Here is a 19,322-nt window from a genome sequence, read left to right as displayed (position 1 = left end):
TGGAATGTCGTCCGTCAGGCTCACCAGATTCACATCAAGCTTTAAACATATAGGCTTATCATATTTCTAGGCCCCTGATTTGACCAACAACATGGCCACATCAGTGAAATCACTAGCTTTGTAAAAACAGAGTTTAACCGTAGTGTCAGGAACACATATTTTGATGAATCAGCTAACATTGTCCAAATACTCTCACAAACATTTTCCACTCACATAAACTATTTGATTAGAATTTTTGAAGACCATACATAGTTTTTCAAAATAATTCTAAACCCCTAACACTTTCAAAGAATAAAATAAAATAAGTAAAATTTAAAGCTATAAAAATGTCTATACACACATGTAATTCTTATAGAGTTCAGAATATTAAGACAAAGAAACTTCTTATTTCCAATTAATTTGTTTATCTAAATTTTATTCATCATAATTAACTAGTGCCTTATTATAATACTGACTGACTGAGTTAATATAAAATTTTGAATGCTTAGGAATGTAATGAAATATTTAAACTAACATTAATGTTATTAAATAATTTTTCTCACAGAATTTGTCTTCAGAAAATGTACTGTTAAATTTTGAATTATATATGAAAATAGAAAAATGAAATCTGTTGAAATTGCTCTAAGGAGAGGAGAGGGGATGAGGAAGAACAATGGAGGAGGTAAATCTAATTAAGTTATATTGTAGGCACATATGTAAACACTACAATGTATCCCCCTGTACAACTATTGATATGCTAATAAAATTATTTTAAAAAGAGAATGTACTGTTAAAAATGAAAATAACAAAACACATTTTTAGAAGTGCCAACCAATATCTCTGAAATGCTTTTCTACTTTTTACGGTCAGATGTAACTGACAAAATGATGTCAGCATTTGCACTCTTTACTGACAGTCAGTAAATGCCATGACAGTCGTTATAACACCAATGACTATACCAGTAGCTGTATAAACAGCAAAAGAGTACTGAGGTTCCAAGGCCAGGCTCTAACAAGTGTTGATGAAGACTTCCCTAACTGGAAGAGGGCTCTGTGTCAAGGCTACAGATGGAGCTGAGTTCCAAGAGGTGCAAGGGACCCCAAGCAATTACATGAAAAGCAAAAGCTTAAGTCAATCATCCAATGTTTCCCACCATTGCACCAAACATCAGGGTACTAAAAAACATCTCAAGAGATGATTGAATTCTAAACTTTACTTTTAGGTAATTGAGGTCATACTGCTCTTAGTGTTTGCATATCAGTGATGATGTAGACAGTGGCATGCCTTGGACATCTGTGTTGAACTTTCATAGATATAGATATGTCAGTATATATTTACATATATGTGATAAAATATTTATATAATATATAGATATATTCATCACACATAATACATATATGTTATGTTGAGCTTAAAATATAAGTAAAATTGCTGGACGTCGTGGTCCACACTTGTAATCCCAGTACTCAGAAGGTTGAGGCAAGAGAATCACAAGTTCAAAACCAGCCTAGGGTACATAGAAAGAGACCATGTCTCAAAAAAACAGTGAAATTGAGTTCATCTTCCAAATATAAGATGAAAATCAATATATCTACTCTAATTCCTCATGGAGATACTGTAGAAATTGATTTTCAGCAAAACAAAGTAGATTCTGGTAGAAGAACTCTAGTGCCCCAAGGTATTATTACTCTTTTTCAGTATTAATTTGACTATCAAATTCTGAATTCTAGGTGGTTGTGACACCAAAAAACCATTTTTTGTGGTACTAGAGTTTGAACTCAGGACCTTGCACTTGCTAGGCAGACACTCTACCACTTGAACCATACTCTAGTCCTTGAAATTTTTTGAAATGGTTTAGTAATCCTTAGCGTTAAGTGTTTGGTAAATGAATGAATGAATGAAAATAGAACAAATGAATAAATGAATAAATAGTATTACAGTTCTTACCCTGTGGGGTTGTAGTCTGATTGTCAACTATGTGTTTCCACTTCTTAGAAATACCTCCACAGTTTGTTTTACTCTGGTTTAGTGTCTCAACAAACTACAAAATTTAGAGGAGTATTTTCTGGGATTTAATGGGAACACAGAAGCAATCAAGTGATTGAATTCTGGATTTTTCCAATTGAAGGGCATTCCTTTATCCATAGTGATTTGAGCTTTGGCAAATTCAATTGTTGATACCACCTGGATAATTTTAAGTCTTTCTGAAGCTTTAGGGGAAAAAAAAGCAACATATGAATCTCATCAATTGAAAACTAAGAATCGTTTCAGTGGGGTGTGTAAAACAAGAAGCTGACCAGCATCGTTTTCTCTTTCTTTAATTCAGTATCGTTAGTGAAAGTTATTCTTGAATTTATGAAAACCAGATTGGGGCATAAGCATGTTCTCCATCGAATCGTGTTCAAGGAATTGGAACTGAAAATCATTCAAAGTAGGAAAATATGACATTGAAAAATAGTCTACATTCTTTATTCTACCTCAGGGTATCTGTAACTGTTTCTGTCTAGGAGCCCTAAGGGTTTTTTGGTTTTTTTAAAAGTGGACATTTAGCTTACCAGTCAGAAAGATGTCATGATTTTTTTTCTTTGATCACTATTTTGCTGACTTATCATCTTGAGCCTTTGATCTTCATACTTATTTACAAAAAATCTGTGATTTCTCATCATTGCTTACAGAAAAATATTCCAAAAAGTACCATTCAAGGCCTCCTCTTGTCAGCCCAAGACATTTCAGCCACATTTCCTGCCTCTTCCATGACTCTTCCCGAGCCAAACCAGACTGTGAACACTTCACACATCTCTTATGCTTCTGCTTCAAGCCCTTTCTTCTTATTAATCTCATCTCTCAGAAATGCCCTCTTCTCCTCTCTTCTTGCTGAGTTTCCCACATAGACTTTAAGATGCAATACATCTCCTTCTATGAGATCTTTCTTACCATCCTGCCCTTCCCACCCCCTCTCCCTCTACCTAAAATAAATCTCTCCCCACCTTCACCCCCTGCCACACACATACAGAGAAACTCACATACACATGTGTCTATGATTCAGTCCTGAATTACATTCAAGCTGCTACTTATGTGTACAAGTCATGCCCTGCACAAGGATGTCAAACTCAAGGGACTGATGGGGATGAAAATCCATCTTCCTCTCTACTTACCAATGTGTGTGCCATCCCACGTAACCATGACCTTGCCAAAGGGCACCAAAGAGGCACCTTTTTCTATTTCCACAAAGGCACCATATCTAGCAGCAGCTTTGCTCATCTGAATGCTTTTTTTTTTCATTCCCTTCACATGAACTCAAGTTTGTTGAGCGCAATAGCTGCTTTTTTAAGCATACCATTTTTGGTATCATTACATCAAAATCATTATATCTTTCTTACACATAGTAAGTTCTCAATCACTGTTCATTGAATTAAATTGAAGGAATGAAATGTGTTTATTAAAAACTAGTACTTCCACCTACAAATGCAAATATGGAAAGTGTGACAAGAATCAAAAGGGACTTAGCGACAAGAATCAAAAGGGACTTAGCAGATGTGGAATAGTAACTTGTCTGATTTTAAGTGCACTAGCTAAATAATTTCATACAAATGGTAGTGCTCAGTAGTCTTTTGTGGAATTTCAGAAACCACATTTGTGATATTATGACAGACCATGGCAAAGTTGGACTAAAATCCATTTCTGTCTGTTTGTTAAAATAGGCAAAGGATAACATTAAAAATTGTCTGAAGTGGGCAAGATAAAGGTTAGGGAGAATACCCATGGGAGGTGAGGGAATTTTGGGAGGAGCCTACTGAATCAGTATGAGATCAGTTTACTTTCTAGAAGTCTACATTAAGCCAAAAACAAAAATGGGAAAAAACCCCCTTCAAGCTACATTACTCTGCCTTTTCCAACACCACAGTAGTGTAACTTACTGTGGCTGTGCCTAGGAGTAAAGGATTGCTTTGTAAGGGTCTCAGTGGAGAATTAATATTGGTTCTGGAGCAATTTCACTTGGGAGGTAGGAACTGTACATGAAACATGCTTTTCAGACCACAGAACAATGATGTACTTAAGATAGGTTTTATGCCTATTTAATGACATAGCCAAGACTTCAAATTTCACAATTCAAGGGGTAAACCATTGGCCGACCTCTCAAGAGGAAGTCCGGTGTCAATGTACTACTAACTATGGCTTTCATACTCCCAAGCTTTAATCTGCTTTATGTTTTGTAAGATGTACCGGGTTCATGTGATGAACTGTTTTCCCTTCAGGAAGAAACAAGAGATAATGGTCTGTTCTACAACCATTTCACAGTGTGCCTCTCTCCGTTTCCTTCATAGTCCTCTGTGATGTCAGTCTGCTTTGCCCGTTTCCATCCTAATTTGGTGGTTGGTGGGACTTACTCAGGCCAGATTGTCCTCTGGGATAATCGCAGTCATCGAAGGACACCTGTCCAGAGGACCCCCTTGTCAGCTGCTGCACACACAGTAAGTCAAATTTTTGTCACACTTCTCTCTATTACTCATCCTTGAAAGAGGAAAGAGCCCAAATGTATGGCATTCAAAAATTCACAACAGTATGGATGTTGTCAGTAACGCCAAATTTGATGCATTTAATCTGTGGTGATTGTACTCTGACTAAATAAAGCTGAATGAAAAGTGAGAGAAGACTTTCAAGAAATCTCTTAATATACAAGTTCTAACACAGAAAACACCTCCTGTGATGTCCCAAAGGTCATGGGTGACAAGGATTAAAACTGAAATAGGACACAGAGAGAAACTTTAGATTGTTGAAATTATTTGCCTAAAGAAGGCCTTCACTTTTATATTACAAGGTGAAAAGCCTATTTTCAAACAGATTGTGTAAGCAGTTCATGCTTGGGGATGGTGCATGGGACATTTGCCAATAGGCCTTTTCCTTTCTTGTGATTTGCATGAGTACTGTGACTTTAAATTCTGGAATGTGTGGTATAAGCCTCAACATAAAGTCTATAGTGACAATTTAATCCCTAGGGTTAAAAGTCAACATCTCAAAACCATTACCCATAATTTAGCAGAAGGGGTTCAGTATAGTGCTCATAAGACAACTGCTCTGTCATTTCCTCTAAGAGAATGACAGGTGTGTTAGGAGGAATGAGAAGACAGGCATGTCTCCATCAATCCTTCCTACCTTGACATTCAGGGTAGCTGATGGTCTTTCTCTGAAATGCCCAAATTATGCCCAAATATACAGATCTACTATTGTTTTCAATTTCCTTAATGTGGTTGCTTCATTTGTTTCATCTGTTGGCCTCAGAACCATTCTGGCTTGAAAAAGGACTGCTAGGCTGCTTTAGTTAATACCACAAGGAGAAAAATTCTTCCGCTCTTATAAGGTTGACAATGGAAAATGACAAATACCAAGTCAGTCCTAATTTTGATTGATGGGGGACAAAGACATATGCAGGTGAAACTAGTTCTTGGGAATCTTGGGAAATTACTCTTGCCTGCACTATTTCTCCAAACTAATAACAGAAAATTGTGGCCCAGGAGAAGTTGGACTTGATGCAGGTGTTTTCTCAAGTAGTGAAAAACCATTTATTGGCTTTATGTGGATGTCTAGTGCACTTGTGAACATACCTTCCAAAATTTCAAAAATTATAAATCCAAATGTGCAGAGCATTTGGAAATAAGCTTGTGAGGGAACATCCAATTCCAGGAGTTCTTCTAGAAGAGTTAACAGTTCTTTTTCATGTAACATAGAGTGTGACCATCACAACTAAAACACTATAATCAAGCCAAGTGGCATTATTTCTGTTAGAAAATAAAAACAGGTTTCTTTTCTCTTTTACTGTGTTTTGTCTAATCCTTAACTAAAAGTGTACAGTTAATTATGTGTTTGTCTTTCAACTTCCATTATTGCCTGGCTGATTGGTACCAGGATCAAAAAGGGAAAAGAGGTCCACCACAGATTACTCCCTAATTCCCTTTTACACCCACCACACATATGCATTTGGGACAACAGGAAATCATAATTAAAACATAATCCTTCTGCCACACAGTAAGTTTATTCCTAAAATAAATAAAAACAATCTGGCATTTATACTGGAAAAATGAGCTATATTGTTTCTTTTTCTTTCCATTAAGTAGAAAGTAGAAGTGTGTGTGTGTGTGTGTGTGTGTGTGTGTGTGTGTGTGTGTGTGTAGCAGTGAAATTGTGTAAGTATGCCCCAGGGTTGTCAGTACAGGTTTCTCTCTCTCTCTCTCTGTCTCTCTCTCTCTCTTTCTGTCTTTCTCTGACAAAGTTTTATTACCCATGAACACACAGGCCAGTAGTACTGGTTAAATAAAGGGACTCCCATACCTACTTCTTGTCTGGGCCTTTGGCTCTATGATTCTTCCAGACTTGTTTTCTCTACCTAATGCATCCTTAGGTGTTTGGATCTATTAGCATTTTGGTGATGTGTGTTGATATTCTCGGTGGTTAACAGAGAAGCCCCTTTGGATTCTTATTGAAAATACTAGATGGATTTCAAGTTCATAACAATGTCTAGGCCATGCTTTCCAGTCATGAGGCTACAGAAGGATCAGTTCAGAGCAGAGCCCTCTGGGATCAGCCAGATCAGGTGAAAACATGGCAGCTTTTTGAATGTTCATTCATTACTTAGTCTGCTATTTTTAGGTGAGAACCTGTTATATCCATACTTTCATTTTATTTCCACACAAGGCTTTGAATGCTGGGTGACTTGGAGGTTGACTTTGACTGCGTAGGAAAGATCACTGTCTGCAGTTGCACACTGATCAGTCCCTTTGATACACAGAGATCTAGTCAGGATAGCATTTAGTTTCACATCTCTGCTGTGCTTACCGCTGTACAGACTGAATTAGGCTGACTCGTTTAAAGGTCTCAGGAGGCACGTGGCATCATGCTGTCTGTCAGCATAGGTGAAAGAGGTAACACTGTTGTCATAAAAGCAGATGTAATCTCAGGATACATTAATACAGGCATATTTTTATCAAATAAGAAGTGCCAATTCAGTGCTAGCCACAGTTCCATATTTGGTGGTCATGACATGGTAGACAATTCTGTTTTATTCCCGGAACTTCACTGTTAGAAGAACTCAGATGAAAGACAGTGCACGGAAGAGAATGACTAGGATGAGAAATGCTTTGATAATCAGGTACCCAAGGAGGAGCAGAAGGAATGGATGATGTTTAGTCTAAGGCAAGACTTAGAGGATGGGAGTGGGGAATATAAAACAACCATTTATACATATTCAAATAGTTGTATTGCTTTGACCCTTTCTACTTCATTCCAGACAGCCTTGCAGTGAAAGTGTCTCTGTGAACTTTCCTTATCCCCATTAGTAGAAGGAAACACTCCCCAGGAGTTAGCACTAAAATTGGCTACCCTTTATGCAAGGTGTTTAAGTGGAGTTTGGACCACTTCTTGGTTGAGGCAGATGAGCAGCTTCACTGAATGATTTTGGCTGCTCCTTCTGACCAGGAGTTTATATGATAATAACAGTCTGGGAACCATCCTCTATATAATATCAGCTTCTAATATTAATGGTTGCTTCATTATAGTTGTGGCTAGGTATTATGACAGTAACTCATCAAGAGTAAGACTTAGACCATCAGCTATTTGCACAGAGAAGCATCTAGTAAGTTGTGGTTTGGCCATTCGTGGCTAATCTGCCTGAAATCTAAGCCAAACTGCTGCTCATTTCTGCTTATGCTAACCTTCCATTTGGTGTTTAGCATGCAGCTGCAAATGGTTTTAGCCTACTGTGTAGAATTCTGCAGAATGGGATAGCTGACAAGAGTTACAACAGAAGGTTGCTTAGCATACCCAGGATGTATAAATGACCTTTCTCAAGGCCCTGGTCAAATCTAAGCCTCCATACTATGCCAAATGGTATTTTAAAAAATATATCCATCATTAGCCTAGATTTTGCAATAACAAAAGAACCTAATTTTATCTCACTAAGTACATTGTGACACCACCATCTCTCCCTCAAATTAAAAAGGCTGATGAATATTAACCACTTTTTAAAAAAGAATGCTACAAATGTTTGGTACTGTGACTACACTGCATTGCACTCCAGATTTAGTAACACACATTTCTTCCAAAAGTCAATAGTGCTACTCTTTTGAAGACTGTCTTTTCTCATCACTCACATTATGCTTAAAAGCTAAACTGGGTGATGGGGACTTATTCAAGTAATCCAAATTTACCTCCCTCTGTTGCTTCTGCCCCATCAGTCCTCATTTGCCCTCATTCCTTTCAGTTCTGTTGCAGTGCATAGACTGAGCAAGGTGTGGTTTGTCTGTGTTTCCACTACAGTGTGTTGCTGCCAGAGCTTTTAGAAAGAAATCAAGTTGAAATCAAAAGTGGCAAATGACCTGAAGATTATGTCATTCTTTGACCCTCATTTTAGAGTAACAGCTTTGACACTCAAATGTAATCATTTCCTCTCGTTTTGGCACCTGATCCTCCACGTTGATGTTTTTGCAGCATCCTGTGTACTGTGTAAATGTAGTTGGGACCCAGAATGCTCATAACCTCATCACTGTCTCCACCGATGGGAAAATGTGTTCCTGGAGCCTGGACATGCTCTCAACTCCACAGGTGGGTCCCTTTTACCCTGCACATAAAGGCATCCTGGTTAAGAGAGAGCCCTACTTAATGGGACATAGTTCCCAAATGCCAAACCCTCACGTCCTATAGGAGGTAAAACCAATGGATGCACTTGAAAGAGGGGCCCTTGTTTCAGCAGTCTCCTCTTGAAGCCAAAACCCATTTCCTTTACCACAAATCATGTAATTATTGTAATACGTTAATCCCTAGGTCAGTTTCAAGTGAAAATGAAATAATCCATTTTAAAGCTTGGTAATTATGGATGTTGCCTGTGGTAAAAAGTTGTACTTACCCTCCAGCATTGTGAAACAAATGCAAATGAGGCTGGAGCTGCAAAGCTATCCCTTCTGGGTTCTAGCCTTGAAGGAAAGGTATCCCAGCAAAACAGAAACCCAAGCCCTTGCTTGTTTCTGTACCCTAGACAACCGCCTGTGTGTCTGAAGAATTTGTCAAACCATCTGTTTTCCGCTCTGGAATGTTTGTTAGTATGGCTCCTGCCATTCCTAGCTCAACAAATGAGAAGTTGAAAATGAAAAAGTTCCAATGTTTCCAAACCACTACTGATTGCGGTAATGGAAACCAAACAAAGGGGCAGGAGTGGAGGAGAATGCTGGAGGCAGGCGTCTAAATGCAACTTTCAGAACATATGTATGTATACAAGCAAATACAGAGACACATACATGCATGCAAAAATGCACACACACACACACTTTTTCCATGCTTCTTTTTGTGAAAGAAAAAGAACTTCACTATCCTCCAACTTAAAGCCAGGAAGAGTTCCTTGTTACAACTTTTGACAAAAGTATGAGAAAACATAAAGAAAATTGTAAGATATCTAGATGATAATTCTCAGTTTTAACATTCCTCTTTCCTGTCCCGGAATAACAACTCTAGAATGTCTCTGAACTCAATTTTGAAAGACATAAAAATTTCAAAATACATAAAGAAATATGGAAAGTGTGAAGAACCTCTTGAAGTCTCTCATATGTACAGAATACTAAAAGAAGTAAGTTCTTCGTATAATTTTAGAGGGAAAAGAGAGTGCTAATAAGCTGCTTATACTCTAAGTTCCTGTTTTTGCTGATCTTTAACATTATACAGGCCTGGAGTTGTATGCAGATATTTTATGGTTTTTGTCTTGAAGTCCCTAGCAATGTGTAGGTTTCTTTTAAAAGCATGGAGATTATAAACAGATATGAGCAAACCCTCTATTTAGGAATTTTTAATTACCCATTTTACTGATTAAACATGTGTTTGTTTAGTTTAAACCAGTGGTGCAGAGGCTCCAAGACCTTTTTTATTAGTGTTAGATGCCCACAGACGCCTGTCTCTTCACAGAGATTGAGAGATTCGTGGCATGGTCTCTGTGCATGGCAGGGAAGAGCGGAGACATCCCATAGTTGCCCTGGTCTCTTTCTCCCCCAAGTGGGTGACCAAGAGTCATTACTTCCTTGCTGCCAACTTTAGGGATGGAGCAGACCATTGGATGTCCAGTTTTCTGTACTGTGTTGTCACAGCTTCCTCCCCTTCAGCCTGGATACTGATGTGCCGTCTACGTGTTGATTCGTGAATGGTGAGCAGGTCACAGTGTGGCTGCCCATCCTCAGCCTCCGTTTCAGATTCATGGACTCCATGGCTGAAATGGCCTAGTTTGTTTGCACTGGAAAGACCAAGCTCCCATAAAACTACAGTGCTACCCCAGAATGATTTTCTAATTAATTTCAGATATGAAGATATTACTTGATGTAATCAGTAATACTTAAGGACATTGTTATACTAATTATTCTTCACTGTCATTAAACTTACTTCAGCAGTATGACTTTTGAAATACTCTCTAATTCCCAACTTAACAATTCATTTTCTATAAAATAAAGACTTTCATTTATGACTTTAAGCACTTATTTAAACACCATTCTTTGCAGGCAGTCCATACACCCACCAGCTGCCCTTCGTGAAGTTTAGTTCCTGTCGAAATCTGGTTTTTATGACCTGAGTGACAATTTTCTGGTTTCAGTCCATGAAGGACCCACAGTCCTGCTTTGACAAATGTGTTTAGTACATCTGATATTAATACATGCGTATTCTCACGAACAATTGATTTTGAAAATGTTTGTAAATACAAGGGTATTGTGTGTTTTATTAAAGCCTGGGGCTGACAAGCGTAATCATTACAGTATTATCTTTAGTTTCTGCACCATTAGTTTCAAAATTCTCACCTGTCATCTCTGCCTGACTTAGGAAGCTGCAGCACAAGCTGATGAAATCCAGCCGGCCTGAAACCAGAGATACACAGCAGCCTCAATGTCAGGGGCAGTAAAGCGTGGTTTCTGGCACAGCCGGGGTCTTTTGTAACGCTGTGTGAAAAGCAAACAGACAATTTAGCCAAATGATTTTTCCGTGCTATCTTTGGCATGGCAAGGAGTTGACAGATGGAAATGTAACCACACCATGTTTTGGTAGGAGAGCATGGAGCTGGTGTACAATAAGTCCAAGCCTGTTGCTGTTACTGGAATGGCTTTCCCAACGGGAGATGTCAATAACTTCGTGGTTGGCAGTGAGGAGGGTACAGTCTACACAGCTTGTCGTCATGGAAGGTGATTTTCTGTTTTCTTACCCATGGCCTGTTCCACATTTCCGAAAGTCTGCTATCACATTCTGGATTATAACCACCTTGCATAATGAGAAATGTATTTCAGAAGAAATGCAGAGCACAACTTCAGGTCTTCGTGAACTTAAAGCACACGTGTGTTTTGGTCTTTAGCCATTTATAAGTCTTTGAGGGTTCCCACCGTCTGGAGGAAAAATGTTCAAGGTAATAGACTGTCATGTAAGACTGCCTGCCCCTTCAGCCTCATCTCCTTCACATATGTTTCCGTTTCAGTCACCTACTCATCAACAATCCCCAAATGTTGCCTATCCATCCATGCTTCCATGACTTTTTAACTTCACTTTCTGCCATTTGGTCTAGCGTTTCTCTCTTCTTTGCCTGATTAATTCCTTCTCATCATTAAAGAGCCAGCCCAAAGATCATTCCATGTTCAAACCTTTCTGACTCTCTTGAGCAAAGAAAAACATTCTCTCCTTTATAACCTGGAGAATTTTCATCTATTTTGTTCATTCTTTCAAGGAATAGTTGCTAAAAATCTACTCTGCACCAGACACCACAATAGGAACACAGTAAGGAATATGACAAACGTAGAGTTCATGCTTTAGCTGAAGATAACTAATAAGATAGTAAATAAATAATTTACCATGATAAGTGCTATCAAGAAATTAGAGTAAAATATCAGGGTAGGAATATAGGTTGTCAAGTTTATTTTTTCACTTATTATTTTCTTTTTTTGCAGTACTGGAGATTGAACTCAGGGCCACTGCATGCTAGGCAAATGCTCTACCACTTAAGCTATGTCCCCAGCCTTATTTAATTTATTCTTCTATGTACTTCTACAATAACATTAATCACATTTTATTTCAATTATTTGTTCATCTGAAAATTTTCTCTTACTAACCTATTCCCATTTCATCTTTGATTTCCTGCCCAATGTCTGGCAACATAGTAAGTAAAGAGCTAAAAGTCTGTAGAGCAAATAAAGAAATGACAATATGCAAGTAGTAAAGTGCCTTAAGACCCTTCCTCCCAGTTAGAGGAGCTGAAACAGTAAGAGAGACACAAACCACTGTGTAGTTTCCAGGTGAAGGACCCTCCTTTGATGGAGAGAGTGGCAGATGTCCCTAAAAAACAGAACTGTGAGAGTGAAGTGGATTCCAATAATTTGGCTAGATGGCAAAATTGCGTGAAAAACTAAACAGGTGGCCTTCCATCTTTTGAAAGGATCACTGTGTTCACATCAATGTTTAATTTCTCTTTTACTCTCACAGTTCATATTCAATTGATTTTTTTCATTCTTTCACTCTTCCCAACCTATTTAGATTTAATGGGGAGACATAAGTTGTTTGAAGTTCATTGTCCCACCGTTTTTATGATTTGTAGAAGTAACAGATATCCATGGCTTAGCTACTTGATTTTTTCCATTCAAATGGGACATGCTGTGATGTTTCTACTGTTCTTGTTTGTAAACAAGCAGTATTTACCCTGCTTACATGACTCAAAGATGACTTAGAAAGACGTACCTCACAGTTCCATGTCCTACATTCCTGCTACAGAAAATCATGCAGATGTCTTTTAAACCTGGTTCCTGTCTTCAGGAAACTGATGACAGTAGGAGAGACAAATGTACAAATATCTGTAACACAAGTAGAATGCCACGAATAGCACATGAGACACATAGTGGAGCAGGCCAACCAGTCACAACTTTATCTGCGTGTGTATTAGAACTGACTTACTCCGGGGTATCACCTGTGAAAGGAATAGAACACATTTGTTGACATTTTTCAACTTTTTAAAGTTTCTGTATTGTGAATAACCTTCTGCATGGTGAATATTTTCATTCTGTGGTTGCTGTCCTTTTCAAACACAACCAGAATGCAATTGTTTTTCAAAAGGGGCATCCCCATGGCACACAACAAAAATCTCTTTACAAGGAACTTGATTTTGCCTTTTACATGGGTCCATCAATCTAAAATATAAAATACAAATCTTAGAAAAGTAGCAAGCATTGACTTGGTAGTAATTTTAAATGGGTCATACAGGGATACAGGGGGAAAGTAGGGATTTCTATTTTCCACCTAACATAGAGAAGGTGCAAATCTACTTCCATAAATTAAACAAGGTCCTTATTTTGCACCCTATAAACTCTTTCAGGATGCTGTTAAGAGCAAGTGGAGTCTCAGCAGGGGCCACTTCAAAGATCAGTTTCTTGTGTTCATTAGAACCAATTTAAATGATCATATATGAGACTACTGTTAGCAGTTTCACTGGGTGTAACACACTCCGTAGCATTTTGCTCAGCACATTGGTATTTATCGGTGCTCTAGGGGCTCAAATGTTTTAATAACTGGATTCATTTTCACTCTTAGTGACATAATATTGAAATCCCACAATCCTCATATTTTTGTCATATTTATAGCTTCATGCTCATGAATTTTCTTAATGGCATTTTTTTCAGATTTTCCCAATTGCATTTGATTATATGCAGACTATTATGTGATAATCCAGGACTGGATATAATCCCAGTTTGGTTCAATAAGTGGAATATGTCTGAGAGTAACATTTAAAATGTGTATCACTGTTTTTCCAGTGTGCTTTTGTTTTTTAAGGTGGCATTCATTTGTCTCTCTTGCTTTGCTATTTCATTCAACAAATATTTATTGAACACTTTTACTGTGTACTAGACACTTGGTAATAAGACAAGATATCTTCCTTTATGGAATTTACATGGACTTGTAAATCTCTCTTCTGTTTTCAGTGAACTGAAAATATAATTTTCTCCACATTGTATTTAAACTATGTGCATTAGTTTGTGGTAACAAAGATTTCTACAAACTGTTAGGTTTTTAGGCATGTCAACCTAATTTAAGAAACTTCCTTGGAAGAATAAAACATTATTCTTCCAAAGATGTATGGAGTTTTGCACCAACCAGCTCCCCAAAAGGAGTTAAAATGGCACATGTGCAAAATGCCTTCTCAAGAATAGAAATCTCAGGCTGGAGGAGTGGCTCAAGTGGTAGAATAACTGCCTAGTGAGCACTAGGCCCTGAGTTCAAACCCCAGATCAGCCAAGGGAAAAAAAAAAAAAACAAAAACACGAAGAAGAAGAAAAGAAAGAAGTCTCATTGTAAACAAATATGAAGGCTTCTGAGCCAAGTATGCCTCCATCAAAATAGCTGCATCAACCTCACAAGAATTGTGAAACTCCTGAATAGGAATTAAATAAATTATATTATTAAATTCTGCAGATTTAAAAGGTTATGGTGCCCTCAAACTGTTTCTTAATCAGCAACAGGAGTATAATATGCTTGCAGCCAATTTTGTTTTCTCAAGATAGCTGTGAAAATGGTTCATTTTGGGGGATGCATGGTAGTTTTCTAAATTATGAAAAGATAATCATACAGATATCAGAGGTTTTTAATCAATTCCTGTGTTGCACAGGTCACTGAAATTCTGCTCATATGTGTTCTTTCTACAGCAAAGCAGGAATTGGTGAGGTCTTTGAAGGTCACCAAGGGCCAGTGACAGGAATTAACTGCCACATGGCAGTGGGTCCAATTGATTTTTCTCACCTGTTTGTAACATCATCATTTGACTGGACTGTCAAGCTGTGGACCACAAAGGTAAGAATAGCCTGATTGAAATTCTCAGGTACAATAGAGGGAAAGAGGATGGTTTTTGTATTCTGTTGTAGAGTTGTAGGGAACAGCTATATCTGAAGCTACATCTAGGTGACATGGCACTGGAGTTTCATACAATCCCCTTGTGAGTTGCATCTGCTCCAGAGCTAGTTAAGGCCTACTTTCTCAGTTCATCCTAGTTGTTTTAGATATCTGATAAATACTTGAATCTAGTTGTAAAATATTTACGTGATTAGAGTACTTGAAAAACCAAGCCTTCCTTTACCAGCACTAACCCCACACACACCAGTTCAGTGTTAATCTTCCGGAGTTTTGTGGCATCTACTTATTTACACACAGGCCTGTGGAAATACATGCTTTGGGTATTGAGTTGTTTGTTTTATTATTTGGTTGTTTGGTTTGTTTTTGTGTTTGTTTCTTGAACCTTGTGAGGAGACTGAAAGAAACCAGCCATTCTCTTACATTGCTTTTGAAAATGCAAAATGGCACATTATGGATCTGGCAGTACCTAAAAGTACTACATGTCTTGACGAAGCAATCCCACTTCTGGGAATCTACGCCAAAGGCACTAGCCAAAATAAGAAAAGGATGTGTGCAGAAGAATATTCCTTGAAAGATGAACTAAATAACAAAAGGCGAGAAACAACCCAAAAGTCTACATTGATCAGATACTGTGAATCAAAGTAGAAAAAAAAAAATGAAGAAGACTTATCCAAACTATTTTGGGGTGACCTCTAAGAAATATCTTTAAATTAGAAAATCCAGATGGAGAGAAATACAAATAATATTTTTCAGTATTTACAATTACATTTACATATTTTAAAAAATTGAATGGGTAAACCACACATACACCTATTACCTAACAGGGAGGCAAGGGGGTAAAAGAAACAAAGACAACAATCAGACTTCTTTGGATATGCCTTGTTTATACACTTGATATTGGAATCATAAATATTTTATGTAGTTACAAAATTAAATAAGCTTTACAATTATTCCTAAAAAATTTAGAGTAACATGAAATGAATTACTATTGAGTGGTTCAAATTGGTAGTAAAACCTTATAGTAAGGAATGGTTTGAAGTGACTTTAAAACCCTGAATTTTGAATATACATTTCTAAGGAAATGTGTTTCAAGGAAAAATATACCAAAATAGTCTTAAACTAGTTGTAGTACTGTTATTTCTGATGGCCATATTATTATTGTTATTCTGACTGCTGTATTTGTACCATGAGATAAACAACTATGTTGGTATCATTGAGAACTGAGATTGTTAGCTTGTCTTAAAGGAAATACAAATTCATAAAGTTAATTAACAATTCTGTAGCAAGCCTGACTGTGAGTTGGAAGTACCAGTGAGAATTTGTGGTATATATTGTCTTTAAATCCAAAAGACTACCATTCACTGTTCTATCTGCCAAAAAGCTCTAGAAACAACTGCGAATTTAGTAGAAAAGATTCCAGAGCCCAGAGTATGCTCCCTAATATAAGTTCCACTGAAGGAAACCAGGGATTCCAGAAGTAATTACTGACTGATTTTATATCCAAAACAAGAAAAGTATGAAAGTCTGTCATAACAGAAAGCTAACAAACACTACAAAGTTTTTGTCAAAGGACTTGGAAACCAAGTTGAGTAAAATTCTGATGGGTAGTAGGTTTATGAATTTATAATAACACTGAAAAATAAAGAAAACCTTATTGGCTACCTTAATAAAATAGTAGGCAAACCAACTCATTATTTTTAAAACCAGTAAGTAAAGAGCACAACATTTATTCTGTCTCTTTCATAGTATTTACTTTCAGAGTTACAAAACAGTTGAAAGTTTTTCTTTATAGAAAAATTCTGGCCAATATAAGAATAAGTTTATAGTATTTGAATATCATTTTGCAGTCCCTAGTATCAGATATAGGCAATAATTATGGCTGATAAGGTTATAAAAATAGAAGCAACCTTCATAATTATGGAAGCAGACATATAACATTTAAAGCAGGCTTGTCCATAAGAACAATTCTGAAACTTATCAATCCTCTAGACCCCCTGACTTTAAAGGCAATAAGAAATGCAGATTACAAATGTTAATAACACTTCAGGTATGCAATTGGTCAAGTCCAGACTGTGGGAAATGTACAGGCAACTGATTTCATTTCTGCAATAAAACTAAAGAAAAAATATAGACTGATGCCAGTGATTTGATCAAAATAAGCAGTTTGGGAAGGGGAGAGCTTAGATATAGATGAGTAAGATTGGCTATTATTGTTAATTGTTGAAGCTGGGTGATTGGTATTACCTATCTCTGAATATGTTTGAAATCTTCCGTAATAAACTAAACAAACAAAAAAAAAGAAGATTGAGTAACAATGACAAATGTTTCAGAAATGAAATGTGTTCATTGTATTTATCAACTCAGAAGCCACTGGTACTCATGACAAATACAATTTCTCTGGAGTGTATTAAGGATGTGACACAACTTATAATGGGTCAAGGACTAAGTGGAAAGTGAGAAGGCACTGAACAAAAATCGAGACCTTTTTTTTTTTTTTGAAAGATTGTAGAGACTCTTGAGAATGTTGCTGTTGTAGAAGAGCCAGTAAAAAAGAAGAGCAGAAAATCTGTAAGTGGAAACTTGAGAAAGGGCCATTAAAATGTTGACATAAATGGGATCCATCAAGTGAATTTTAAATTTGAACAGTGATATCTCTTCTGATGTAACAGAAGAGCAGGAAAGGATGAGGTGAAATAGGTATGTATAGGTTTAGTGAATGAAAGCAGAGCAAACTGATGCTGGCTATTTTCTTAACAAGGTAAGGCATTCTATATTCTGCTGAGTGGTAAGTGGAGTACTAAAGGGAGCAGATTTTGGCTGGTACAGAGGAGAATAAGAGGAGATGATTAGGGAACAAAGATGGGCTCTGGGCAGTGTCATGGACCTAGTGGCAGTAGGAGGACAGTGTGTTTTAGTGGCATCATTCTTCAGGGCTGATTTCCTCCTAGAGAGGTCACAAGTACAAAGATGACATGGATGAGGGTGACAGGAGCCTTACCAAACGGTGAGGGAAGGACAATAGAGCATGGGATTTGAAACTATGGACAACAAAACACTTGATGTTATAAGCTGAAGCAGAAAGGAAGGACAATGACACACATGGAAAAAAGTAAAGGGAACAAGGGGTTAGAACCCTTATAAGATCAGGGAACAGATGTGAAGAGAATAATTGAGTTAGAGAATTAGTAAAATAAGAGACTGTTGACAGAAAGTGAAACATTTGGATTTAATGTAGCACAACCAGAGTAGTTCTGAGTGATTTTTAAAGGCGGGGGAAAGAGGGCCAGGGTCGTGGCTCAAGTGGTAGAGCACCTACCTAGTATGTGTGAAGCTCTGAGTTCAATCCCCAGTACCACCAAAAAAAGAAAGAAGAGGAGGAATAGAAATCAAGAATGTGCTCACTGTGTTTGTTAGTTGAAATGCAGTAAAGATGAAATTCACTAGATAGATGCCATAAAGACAAAGGCCAAGGTGCTGTGCAGCCTTGGAGAAAACAAGAATAACAGCTACATCAGGTGTGATGGGTAACCTTGACTGGATTGAAAAGCACCTAAGACTAGTAAAGTAACCTTCTGGGTGTGTATGCAAGGGCATTTCTATAGAGGATTAACTAAGAGGGGAAGACTTTACCTGAATGGGCAGAGACATCCCACAGGCTGGGAGCCCAGAAGGCATGAAGGAAGCACAGGAGAAAGCTCAGAAGCACAAACATTCTCTCTCTCTCTCTCTCTCTCTCTCTCTCTCTCTTTGTCCTCTCAATGGTGTGAGCTGCTCTACTCCACACCCTCCCCATTAAAATCTCTGAAACCATGGACCAAAAATAAATTTTTTCTCCTTTAAGCCATTTCTTTTGCATATTTGTTATAGTAACATGAAAACACAGTATGATGGAAAAAGGGGCAGTGATTGCAGTGCTGAAGTGCCCAGTGAAGCAGGGGAGATCAAAAGAGGTAAAGGTTGATGAAGTCAGATGGCTGAGTTTAAAAGAAGCAGGACTTTTTCCTGGAGCTGGGGAAAACTGAAGTAGTCCCAGAGAGCAAGTAAGAAGTTGGTCACTTTCTGTGTTAAGACAATGCATGATGATGAATAGCTTCAACTTGAGGATTAGCTTCACAGCTGAGACAGGAGAGGAAGTGGAGAGTTTATGGTAAGTCTAGAAGTCCACTGAGGCAGGCAGTAGAGAGAGCTACTAATGAGAAGGCTTAGTATTTACTATGGAATGAGAGACCCAGTGTAGTCAGAGAGCATAGTAGAAACATCTTAAAATGAGGGAGCTGAGTGGTTGGTCCAAGTAACATAATGACTAGTAGATACGTCTAGAAAATTCTGAGACCCCCCCACCAAGAAAAGGGAGGAGTGGATGAAAAAAAAAAAAAAGGAGGGAGTCTGGAGTTCTGAACAGGAATTCTAGCAAATTAAGGACAGCAGGAAGGGAGAGAGAATTAAAA

The 19,322-nt window shown here is 37.7% G+C and overlaps 1 protein-coding gene across 11 annotated transcripts in view; it reads left to right on the top strand.

The window, feature by feature from the left end:
* Positions 1–19,322, top strand: part of Dync1i1 (dynein cytoplasmic 1 intermediate chain 1) — a 312,827-nt gene that overhangs the window by 244,048 nt on the left and 49,457 nt on the right. For all 11 annotated transcript variants that reach the window (XM_074064709.1, XM_074064704.1, XM_074064710.1 and 8 more), the window contains 4 exons: positions 4,305–4,451; positions 8,461–8,574; positions 11,044–11,177; positions 14,670–14,814. In XM_074064709.1, coding sequence (XP_073920810.1) covers positions 4,305–4,451; positions 8,461–8,574; positions 11,044–11,177; positions 14,670–14,814 — 540 coding nt within the window. The remainder of the gene's footprint in view (positions 1–4,304; positions 4,452–8,460; positions 8,575–11,043; positions 11,178–14,669; positions 14,815–19,322) is intronic.

Source organism: Castor canadensis, chromosome 2 (assembly GCF_047511655.1).
Source record: "Castor canadensis chromosome 2, mCasCan1.hap1v2, whole genome shotgun sequence".
Taxonomy (NCBI): Eukaryota; Metazoa; Chordata; class Mammalia; order Rodentia; family Castoridae; genus Castor; species Castor canadensis.
The sequence above is the reverse complement of the archived record's forward strand: the minus strand, read 5'-3'. Positions and strand labels throughout refer to the sequence as shown.